Genomic DNA, 12,244 nt, shown 5'->3' on the forward strand with positions numbered 1-12,244 from the left:
GGTGGCTCACGCCTGTAATCCTAGCTACTCAGGAGGCTGAGATCTGAGGATCGCGGTTCAAAGCCAGCCCGGGCAGGAAAGACCGTGAGACTCCTATCTCCAATAAAACCACCAGAAAACCGGAAGCGGCGCTGTAGCTCAAGTGGTAGAGTGCTCGCCTTGAGCTGAAGAGCTGAGGGACAGCGCCCAGGCCCAGAGTTCAAGCCCCACGACCGACAAAAAAAAAAAAAAAAAAAAAAAAAGAGTCATAAACTTTCCTGCCCAGACTAGCTTTCAACTACAATCCTCAGATCTTGGCCTCCTGAGTAAGTAAGACTACAAGCTTGAACCATCAGCACCTGGTGTACAGGGTTTTTTATTGTTGTTTTAAAAAAAAATCCTTTGTATTAAAAAAAAGTCATCAGGAAGATAGCAAGGGCCAGGAGACATATCTAGGAATAAAGAAACTTAAGATCTACTTTTGGGCTTGCCTCTTGCTGAGACGCACAGCCTTCTCATTTCAAAGTGAGAGATAAATTAGACCAGGAGGGCTTTTTTTTGGGTGGGGAGCATGTTATTGGGATTTGAACTCAGTACCTGTGCACAAGTGCTCTATTGCTTGAGCCATATACCCCATCTACCAGGAGAGCTTTAATACCCTCTCAACCATGATTGCAGGTAATGGAGGAGTAGTTTTGCCTCTTGTAGGAAGAGAGTCTTAGAAGTCCAGATATACAGGGAATTGATATGAATCAGGGTACAGGCTATGTACTGGATGAGTTATGTTCCTGGTTATCATGTATTGACTGAGGTTTATTGGAGGCTGAGTCAGATATGCTTGTCTTTGTAGCCCTGTGCTGAGTAGCATATGTCTCCAGCATTCTAGTGTCAACTTACTTCCCATACCAAGACACATGATTTGGGTTTTTGTTGTTGTTGTTTTATTGTTTTTGGTCAGTCATGGGGCCTGAACTCTAGGCCTGGGTGCTGTCCCTCTGCTCTTCAGCTCAAGGCTAGCACTCTACCACTTGAGCCACAGAGTCACTTCCGGCTTTTTCTGTTTATGTGGTGCTGAGGAATCAAACCCAGGGCCTCATGCATGCAAGGCAAGCGCTCTACCACTGAGCCACCTTCCCAGCCCCAAGACACATGATTTGTATGTTTCCCCTTCATTGTACTTGCTTTCATTTTTCCTTTCCTGCTTCTCCAAGTTATGTATTACTATCATGAGGCACCTCTTATTTACTGAAACAGATTATTTTTTTATGAGTCTCATACAGAACTTTCCTGTCTAGATTGACTCTGAACTGTGATCCTCAGATCTCAACCTCCTGAGTGGCTAGAATTCCAAGTGTGAGCCACTGTAGCCTGGCTCCTACTGACATTCTTAAGAGGTCACCACCCTTAGCCATCTGATCCTCATCTTACTCAAACATAGTTCTCTTTAATGGTCACTTATCCTGGAGAACCTCTGCAGACCAGTTACATAACTATGACAGCGGAAGCTTTGTGGATGCTTGGCTGCAGCCCCCTGCTCAGGGACCTGGGTGCCCACGTGTTCTGTGTCATTGTTCTGTAGCATGCAGCCAGGGCCTGCTGAAGCAGCCAGCATGGTGGAGACTGCTCTGTCAAGAAAGCTTCCTTAGGGCTGGGAAGGTGGCTCAGTGGTACAGTGCTTGCCTTGCATGCCTGAGGCCCTGGGTTTGATTCCTCAACACCACATAAGCAAAAAGAAAAAAGCCGGAAGTGGCGCTGTGGCTCAAGCGGTAGAGTACTAGCCTTGAGCTGAAGAGCTGAGGGACAGCGCCCAGGCCCAGAGTTCAGGCCCCATAACCGGACAAAAAAAAAAAAAAGAAAGAAAGAAAGCTTCCTTAAGCCTGAGTGGTTGAAAACAAGCAGCCAGCACAAGTGTGTCCCAGAACTAAACACATCATCTCTGTGTTCAGGCTTCAGATAGCTTTCCTTGTTAGCCCACGTGGAACAGACCACAAGTTAAGGTCCAAGTACTGCAACTGGACAGGGAAATAAGTCAAACCCTCAAAACGTTTCCCAGAAGCCTCTGCCTCACAGCCTTTTCCTTCAGAGGCTTTTCTACTTCAATGCCTTTTAAAGATAGTTTCCAGGCCTGCAGACTTAGTCTTTAAGAAAGTGTACCATTTACATTTCTCCCTAGGATGGGCTTGTTCTAGTTCTACTAAGACTTATATTACAGAGCAAGACAGATGGGATTTGAAAAGAAATGACCTAAGCACAGAAACCAGGACAGAAGCTGGCTAGCTGAAACCCTTCCGTTGCATTAAGTGGAGCCCTCTGTTGCTGTGGGGTCGGGGACTGGGGGGGGGGTGAGAGGGACTGCCTGTTGGAACTGAGTGCATCAGTGACCTGATCACTTTCGCACTGGGAGCAAACTCTGCACAAACTCACCCCTCCTCCCTCCTTGGACTGAGCTGTTGCCCTAGGACTCCCCAGACTTGTTTCTTTAGAGAGTTTGCCTTAGCACTCAGCTTTGGTGGACTTAAGACCATGAACTAACATTGTTTTTTAGAAACCAACTGATGAACTTCCCAAACTGTGCCTGGCTCTGGGACCTCAGCAGGCTTGCTATTGTCTAGATAATGCAGACTTGAAAGGTGCTGTCTCTAACCTCATCTGCTAAAAGGTCAGAGGATGTTACTGGTGACCAGCATTTGGGGGTCATGTACCAACTCAATTCAGTGCACACCTATGGTGCACATGAAGATGCAGAAAACTGAACAGCCTATACAGCGTTTAGTGGCTTTACAAAAGCTACAAGAATCTGGGTGCTGGTGGCTCATGCCTGTAATCCTAGATACTTAGAGGCTGAGATCTAAAGATCATCGTTCATCGCCAGCCCATCAGGAGAGTCCATGAGACCCCTATCTCCAATAAACAACAATAACAACAAACACCAAACAGATGTGGAGCTGTGGCTCAAGTGGTAGAGTGTTAGCTTTGAGCAAAAATGCTCAAGGCAATGCTCATGCTCTGAGATCAAGACCTAGGACCAGCACAAAAAATAAAATGCTGGTGCCAGTGGCTCACACGTTATCCTTGCTACTCAGGAGGCTGAGGAGGTTTGAAACCAGTCTGGGTAGAAAAATCCACTTTAATTTCCAATTAACCAGCAGAAAGTCATAATTGGAGCTGTGGCTCAAGTGGTAGCGCTCCAGCCTTGAGCAAAAAGAGCCAAGCAAAGATGCAAGTCCCTGAGTTCAAGCCCCAGTACACCATCAAACAAACAAACACAAAAGATAATGTGCAAGACTTGCCTACCTTAGCAAGAATGAAGCAGTCACACTGCCTTTACGGCTGCATAACCAGCATCTCTTTCTTGGCGGCCCTGCATTTTCGGGGACTCCTTCTGCTTGTTTCACAAAGTACCTCCTCTCTGTGGGGAAAGGATGCCCATCTGGAATCTGCAGCCCTGTCCACCAGTTTCTTGACTGCCCTCTGTAACCTGTGCCTCTAAAATTTACAGGGTGCCTAGATGGCCTCCTAAGACCTGTTGCAAGGGCCTATATAGGCCTCTTCTCCATCCTCACCCCAGGACTGGGGACGGGACTGATAACTAGGCAGGCAAAGAGGGTCACTGGGATGTCCCACCTCCATGCATAGAAAGAGAAGCAGAAAGCTAGATGGTAGTCCATATTTATATATACATTCTTCTGCCCCTCCCACACACCCCCTCTCAAAATAAGGGTAGGCCTAGAATCTAAAATTCTTTCTTGATTTTAAAACCTCTTTAGAGAGGTGGTGGCACTTGTCTATTACACCAGTATTTAGGAGACTGTGGCAGGAAGATTGAGAGTTCAAGGCCAATCTAGGCTACATAATGAAACCCTGTCTCAAAAACTGAAAAAGCTGGGCATGGTGATTCATGACTATAATCCCAGCTACTTGGGAGTTAGGAATAGGAGGGCAGGGATAGGAGACCAGTGTGGGCAAAAATTACAAGAGTATCTGAAAAATAACAAGCAGATAGGGCAGAAAGAATGCCTCATATGGGCTGGGAAGGTGGCTCAGTGGTAGAGTGTTTGTCTTGCATGCATAAGGCTCTGGGTTCAATTCCTCAGCACCACATATGCAGAAAAAGCTCGAAGTGGCATTGTGGTGGAGCACTAGCCTTGAGCTGAATTGCTGAGGGGCAGCACCCAAGCCCCAAGTTCAGGCCCCACGACTGACAAAAAAACCAAAACAACAACAACAACAAAGAATGGCTTAAGTGATAAAGTACAGACTCTGAGTTCAAAACCTCAGGAGAGAGGGAAAGGGAGGATTAAAAACAATTTCTTTCCAATCACTCTGAACAAGACTACCTCAAGATTGACTTATTACCAGATGTAACAGCCCCAAGGATTTTTGTGAGTTGTATCAGCTGGGCACTGGTAGCTCATGGCTATAACCCTAACTAGTTAGGAGGCTGAGACCCAAGGATTACTGTTTGAATCCAGCCCAGACTGGAAAGTCTGAGACTCTTTATCTTCAATTAAACACCAAAAAGCCAGAAGTAGAGCTGTGGTTCAATTGGTAGAGTGCTAGCCCTAATCAAAAGAGCTCTGGGACAGCACCCAGGGTCTGGGTTCAAGCCCCAGAACCAGGAAAAAAAAAATGTCAGTACTTTGGAATTGGAAGACACCTACACAATTAGCAGGTTAAACCTCTCTAGATGAAGAGGCTGAGACCAGAGAGGTTCTCTGATATGCCCCTATCCATACAACTGGTAACAATCTCGAGGTTCCAGGGTCCACTTTGAACATGAAGATTATAAATTAAGGAGTGGGATGTCTGGCCTTTGTGAGTAAAATCCCTGCCAAAAAAAAAAAAAAAGAGTAAGTAGATTAAAGGTGCTACTGTTTCATTTTGTTTTCTTTTGGAGATAAGGTCTCAATATGTTGCTAAGGCTGTCCTCTTAGGCTTAAGCTGTCCTGCCTCAGTCTCCTCCAATGCTGAGTCTACAAGTGCATGACATAAGGCCCAGCCAAGTTTGAATTTTTTTTTTTTTTTGTCGGTTGTGCGGCTTGAACTCTGGGCTTGGGCACTGTCCCTGTGCTCTTCCAGCTCAAGGCAAGAGCTTTACCATTTGAGCCACTGTGGCACTTCCGGTTTTCTAGTGATTTATTGGAGATAAGAGTCTTACCGACTTTCCTGCCCGGGCTGGCTTTGAACCAAGATCCTCAGATCTCAGCTTCTTGAGTAGTTAGGATTATAGGCATGAGCCGCTGGCGCCTGGCTTAAACATTTTTAAAAATTACTAATCCTAGCTAGGCACTGGTAGCTTACACCTATAATCCTAGCTACTTCAGGAGGCCGAGGTCTGAGGATCAAGGTTTGAAGCTAGCCTAGGCAGGAAAGTCCCTGAAACTCTTAGTTCCAACTAACTACCAAAAAAGCCAGAAGGGGATCTGTGGCACAAGTGATAAGAGCACTAACCTTGAGCACAAAGACTGGCAAAAAAATATATTAATCATCTGAAAGACTAGCAATTTATTCTCTAGTGAAATATTTGTAATATCCTGTTGCATGGCATTGTGATTGTCTTTTGTGAATGACAAGAGAGGTCTTGGAGAAACACACTGTTGGCCGGCTGCCAGTGGCTCACGCCTATAATCCTAGCTACTCAGGAGACTGAGATCTGAGGATCATGGTTCAAAGTCAGCCGGGGCAGGAAAGTCCGTGAGACTCTTAGCTCCAATAAACAAACAGAAAACTGGAAATGGTGCTGTGGCTCAAGTGGTAGTGTGCTCGCCTTGAGCTGAAGAGCTCAGGGACAGTGCCCAGGCCCAGAGTTCAAGCCCCTTGATTGACAAAAAAACAAAAACAAAAAACACCCCACATTGTTGGTTTGAGATGTGAGAAAGGATGAAAAGTTTTGAAGTACCTACAAATGTCTTGTTAAAAAGCATCTTGTTAACATCTCCACAAGTGGAGTTCACAAAGATTCCTATGCATCTTTTCTTTTTGTTGTTGTTTGGTCAGTCATGGGACTTGAACTCTGGGCCTGGGCGCTGTCTCTCAACTCTTCAGCTCAAGCAAGCACTCTACCACTTGAGCCACAGTGCCACTTCTGGCTTTTTCTGTTTATGTGGTGCTGAGGCATCAGGACCTCATGCATGCTAGGCTAGCACTCTACCACTGAACCACATTCCCAGCCCTTTTCTTCTTTTTTGAAAGTAAATTCAAAGTTGGACTACAAGTGTGAGAGCTGAGAGAGCCTAAGAGCCAGATGTTTTTGAGAGGTCAGGCTCTGAGGGACAAAGGACAGGGCCTTCTCTAGCATGAGAGCTCTGTCCTGCGCTGTCATGAGTGATGAGAACCTCAGAAAAGAGCCGGGTGCTGGTGGCTCACACCTGTGATCCTAGCTACTCAGGAGGCAGAGGTCTGAGGATCGTGTTTCTTTTTTCTTTTTTGGGGGGTCCGGTCATGGGGCCTGAACTCTGGGCCTGGGCACTGTCCCTCAGCTCTTCAGCTCAAGGCTAGCGCTCTACCACTTGAGCCACAGCACCATTTCCGGCCTTTTTCTTATGTGGTGCTGAGGAATCGAACCCAGGGCCTCAGGCATGCAAGGCAAGTGCTCTACCACTGAGCCACCTTCCCAGCCCGAGGATCGTGTTTCAAAGCCAGCCTAGGCAAGAAAGTCTGTGATACTCTTATCTCTATATACCAACAGAAAACTGGAAGTGGTGCTGTAGCTCAAATGGTAAGAGTGCTAGTCTTGAGCTGAAGAGCTCAGGGTCACCAGAGTTCAAGCTCCACGACCAACAAAAAAGAAAAAAAGAAAAGAAAAAAGCAATGTTTAGACCCCAGGGGAGACACTGCTTCCCCAAAAGATTCTGTCTTCCAGGCTTTTCTCAATCTTTTTAATGTGTTCTCTGAGTCTTCTAGATACCATATTCATCTGCTCACTACCATCCCACCAAGTCCCTCCTCCTTGGTCCTACTTTTGTTCCATGCTTCTGGGTTCTGTTTTAGTCAAGAACAGCAACACTAAGTGAACCAGCATGGTGTGGGGTTTGCTTGTAATCCCAACGAAAGCCTGAGCGGTTAGTGAGACCTTGTCTGAAGGAAAATGGAGTCATGGCTTAAGAGGTAGACACTTGCTTAGTATTCATGAAGCTCTATGTTCAACCCTCAGTCCTGCAAAATAATAATTAAAATGATAATATTATAGTGTCAGCAAATTTTGAGTAATGATAGGAGTTAAGATGGGCTCATATGACCCAGTGCTGCCCTTAATACCTTAATTTTATGTAAGTTCATAGGAATTTTAAGGCCCATATAAAATTATACTTGTTCTCAGAAGGTGAATGGGTCTTGAAGGAAAACATCCTGTAAAAAAGATGGGCTGAGAATCTGGCTCAGTGGTAGAGTGCTTGCCTATCATGCATGAAACCCTGGGTTTGATTCATCAGTACCACCTATATAGAAAAAGCCAAAAGTCGTGCTGTGGCTCAAGTGGTAGAGTGCTAACCTTGATTAAAAGAAGCTCAGGGACAACAACCAGGCCCTGAGTTCACAAGTCCCAGGACTGGCAAAAAAAAAAAAAAAAAAAGGCTTTTCTGGGCACTGGTGGCTCATGTCTATAATTCTAGCTACTCAGGAGATTGAGGTCTGAAGACCAGGGTTCAAAGACACCCCGGGCAGGAAAGTCCCTGAGACTCTTATTTCCAATTGACTACCAAAAAAGCCAGAAGTGTGGCTCACATGGTCACAAGGTAGAGTACTAGCCTTGAGCAAAAGAAGCTTAGAGACAGCAACCAAGCTCTGAGTTCAAGCCCCAGCTTGAACACACACACACACACACACACACACTCTCTCTCTCTCTCTCTCTCGCGCTCTCTCTCTCTCTCTCTCTCTCTCTCACTCTCTCTCTCTCTCCATTCATTGAGATGAACAGCAGGTATGGGAAAATCTCTCCTGGGCTGGCAGGTCCTGCATGATGACAATCCCCTATTCAGTAGTAGTCCATTTTTTTTTTGGGGGGGTGGGAAGTATGATCACTGCAGCCCTTAGCAGCTTTTCCATTTCATGGGACATGGAATTAAAGTATAAATAATGAGAGAGAATTTTTTCTACCTAGTTATTGTATTATTTATATATTTAAAAATAAAATCAAGTGAGAAGCCAAGGGACCTGAGACCAGAGCCAGCAGTTTAGCAATACAGTTTCTGAGTAGGCATCTGCCCTCAAATTGTTTTCAGGATTCCATTCAAATCTGTGCCACTTGGTTTTCTCACTTAGTGTAAAGGACAACTATTCCATCACAGCAGACTAATTAATGGCATTATAATGGTGTTAAAATATCATGTTGGTTCATTTTTTTTTTTTTTTTGGGTCCGGTCGTGGGGCCTGAACTCTGGGCCTGGGCGCTGTCTCTCAGCTCTTCAGCTCAAGGCTAGCACTCTACCACTTGAGCCAAGCTCTGCTTCCGGCTTTTTTCTTTTTGCTTATGTGGTGCTGAGGAATCGAACCCAGGGCTTCTTGCATGCAAGGCAAGCACTCTACCACTGAGCCACCTTCCCAGCCCCAAAATATCATGTTGGTAAAGTGTTTTGTGACCCAGAGATCAAAATTCCCATGTAAGACCCATCAACATTTTTACCACTTAAATTAAAAATCAATTTCCGGGGGGTACTAGTATTAAAGATCCCCGTAAAGTTCAACTCCAATCTGTATCATCATAGAGAAATGCAGAAAAACCCTTAGGTGACAAGGTTGAAAGAAAGTGGGATTTTTAGTAAATCTACTCCTTGGGAAGTTAATAGTTCATTGTCAGTTTCATTAGGTCCCTGAAGGAAACATGTTGCTTTACGAATGTTACAGCAGTCAGGTTCAGTATGGATTAAGATGGGTCCTTTCAGAACACACTGCCAGCTGACTGCATGAATAGGCTCACAGTCTAGTTCTTTCTTGCTTTCTCCAATTCCAAATGTCACAGCTCAGGGCTTGTCTGTGTCTACTGCACAGGGCTTGGCATATGGGGTATTTCTTTGGTCTCTACTGGCCTGGAATATGGTCCAAATGCCTTAATCTTGGCCAGTGTGAACCAGTTGCTCATAAGCCAAATCAAGATGTGAACAGCAGCTGGATTCTCAAAGGAGTCATATGATTCCAGGGGGAAATAAGTTCTCAGGCCTTTCACTGAATTTGGTCTGTGGTTTCCCTATATAGTGCCAGAAACTGCCAGATACAGATAGCCCAGCAGTCACATGCTCACAGTACAGAAATGACCTCACTGCGTAACTCGTGATTTGAGATGTTGGGAAATTCAACTTGCTGAAAGATCTTGTCCTTGCAGCATGGGGATGTCGGTGGTTTATTCAGCAGTAAATTCGAACTGTCAAAACAATTGGGCAGTAGCTGAAGGGGACACCTGAATTGCACATCATCTATTTGCCAAAGAGGAAGCCATCCACACAGCAGCTTGATCCTTGGAGTAATTGAAGAGATTAAAATTAGATTTCCTTCCATGGGGGCGGGGGTGGGAATCATCTTGGAGATGAAATCAAAGGCATTAAGGCTTTCATTGCCCTTTGTGAACCTTCAGAAGGGTCTGCTGCCTGCCCACCCCCAAGCCAGCTGTGCTGTTCAACTCCCTACCTAACGATCTATCATTCCCTACTTTGTCTCAGCTAGAAGTCCTGGTCTGTGTGTGGTAAGCAGGTTGAGTGAAAGGCCTAAAATTCACTGCATTCCCAGTTTGGCTACATGATAAAGCAATCATCTATATAAGTGGAAGGCTTTAGTAGGTGTATCAGAGTAAAGCCTTTATTCCCCCTCTTCTGGGTCACTTAAGACAGTTCCCATCTGCTCTTTAAAGTTTATTCTACTGGAGGAATATTTGCAGTGCTTAATGTGATGGTAACAGTCTAACAGAAATGTAAAGGTCATTTATGTTGAGGTCCCATCTTCTGTAGGTATCTTCCAGTAAATAAATACAATAGAGTCTTGAGTATTAGGAGTTTTTGAAAAAAAAAAAAAAAAAAAAAAAAAAACAACTGGTGGTAATAAGTAGCTTTACTGGAATTCATTTATAAACCTCCCTAATGAACCTTTTTTTTTTTTTTTTTTTCTTTCTTAACTCAGGGCCTGCACACTGTCCCTGAGCCTCTTTGTGCTCAAGGCTAGCACTCTAGCGCTTGAGCCACAGCACCACCTCTGGCCTTTTCTGAGAAGCTTATTGGAAGATAAAAGTCTCATAAAATTTTCTGCCCTAGCTGGCTTTGAGAGATGATCCTCACATCTCAGCCTCTTGAGTAGTTATGATTACAGGCATGAGCCTCCGGTGCTTGGCTTTTCTAGTGAACTTAATCACTTAAAGTGTCTATTTGAAACTTGCTGGGTGTTTTGCAATCTAACCTGTTTAGGAATGGAAACTTAAGTTCACCTCATTTGTTACTATCTTTCACAACATAAGGACTCAGATTAAGGGTTTCTTAGGGGAACCATTGGTTCTTTCTAGTTTACTAGGAATCATTTTTTTGTTACTTTCTACTTCCCCTATGCACTAGAGTAACTTTCCAATAAGAACACCAGTAAAAGTGGCTTAATTTCCAAGAACTATGCATTTGTAAGAAAAATTCAGAACTTTTATTTTCTTGGGAAATTTAATTGGTATGCCTTACCTTCTACTTCAGTCTGGCAGAGAAGATAGCTGATGCTGCAGGGCTATCAAGGCATCATTGTGGGGGCGGGGGTAGCGATTTAGGGGCCAGGGATGTGTGCCTGCTTGACAGCCTTGAGGTCCCCTAGAGAAGCCTGGAGAGCAGAGCCCTTAAACACCAACAGTGGGCTTAAATTCCAGCTCTGGCATTTCCCAGTTCTGTGACCTTGGACAATGGCTTTGGCTTGCTTTGCTCCTAGGTAAAATGCAGATAATAATGACTGAATTATGTATGTTCATGTTTAACACTGTCTGGAAAGTAATGAAGTATTCAAATCATTGCTACTAGTGTTCTTGTGACTAAAGACGTTCCTGGTCAGGCTATTCTCTTGCTGAAATTTACTCACTTTTCTAGCTCTTAATAGACTTAGTTTTGCACTAGCATGTCTTGCCTAATCAGGGTCAATCCTCAATACTATGAAGAAAAAAGATAAGTAGCTATTTCATTTCTATGCCTACTTATCCTCAGCGTAACCAAAGTGGAAGTAGGGGTTTATGTATACCTGAAGGTAATTATGTCTAACATGGATACTAGTTTTAATTTCAGAAGTCCTCTGCTGAACACCTCCTCAGGATTTTTGCTAAGTTGCTATTAATTGAATGTTAACTTTTTTTACAACTTTAAAATTAATTTCCTTAATAGGATCTTAGATAATGTTTAATCTGGATAAAGTACACATCATTTTGGATGAGATGGTGTTAAATGGCTGCATTGTGGAAACCAATCGGGCAAGAATACTTGCCCCTCTACTAATCCTTGATAAGATGTCAGAAAGCTGAATAGAAGGGTCTGCCAGACAGCACTGGATTTATAGGAAATGTGACCACCATGGAATTCACTTCAACATATGTATCCCAAAAGAATCTGGAAGACCACACATGGCAAAAATGCAGTAACCTTTCAATTATTACACCAAACAAAATTGTATTTTCAAGTATGAGCAAAGAAATAGTTTCAACTAAGAGCCAAATTTTATTTTCTAATTGTCAACATATTTTTCCCTTACCTATGTTTTTTTTTTTTTTTTTTGCCAGTCATGGGGCCTGAACTCTGGGCCTGGGCGCTGTCCCTCAACTCTTCAGCTCAAGGCTAGCGCTCTACCACTTGAGCCACAGCGCCACTTCTGGCTTTTTCGGCTTATGTGGTGCTGAGGAATCGAACCCAGGGCCTCATGCTTGCAAGGCATGTGCTCTACCACTGAGCTACTTTCCCAGCCCCCTTACCTATGTTTTATTGCAAATTTAAGGAATCTTTTTTGCCACTGCTTTTTACAAATTAAATTCAGGAATAACAGGATAGGAAGAATGTGTGGCAGTTATCAGACAAAAAAATTTAAGTTTATTGAAATATACATGATGTTTTGAGTAAGCCTGTCTTCTGAGTGGTCTTTTGTTAAAATGTCTTAGTAAGCTGGGCACAGGTGGCTCATGCCTGTAATCCTTGCTACTGATGTGGATGAAATCTCAGGATTACAGTTCAAAGCTGAGTCAGACAGAAAACTCCTTGGGAATCCTATGTCCAATTAACCACCAAAAAGCCAAAGTCGAGGTATGGCTCAAGTGGTAGAGCACTAGCACCAAAAC

At 44.1% G+C, this 12,244-nt stretch overlaps 1 protein-coding gene across 1 annotated transcript in view; it reads left to right on the forward strand.

Moving 5' to 3' along the window:
• Ap4s1 (adaptor related protein complex 4 subunit sigma 1) overlaps positions 1-11,731 on the forward strand; it is a 41,844-nt gene extending 30,113 nt beyond the window's left edge. The window contains exon 7 of the mRNA XM_070026317.1: positions 11,312-11,731. Coding sequence (XP_069882418.1) covers positions 11,312-11,440 — 129 coding nt within the window. The 3' untranslated portion in view covers positions 11,441-11,731. The remainder of the gene's footprint in view (positions 1-11,311) is intronic.
• The last annotated feature ends 513 nt before the right edge of the window (positions 11,732-12,244 follow it).

This window comes from Dipodomys merriami, unplaced genomic scaffold (genome assembly GCF_024711535.1).
Source record: "Dipodomys merriami isolate MVZ:Mamm:240054 unplaced genomic scaffold, mDipMer1.0.p SCAF_1, whole genome shotgun sequence".
In the NCBI taxonomy this organism is placed as follows: Eukaryota; Metazoa; Chordata; class Mammalia; order Rodentia; family Heteromyidae; genus Dipodomys; species Dipodomys merriami.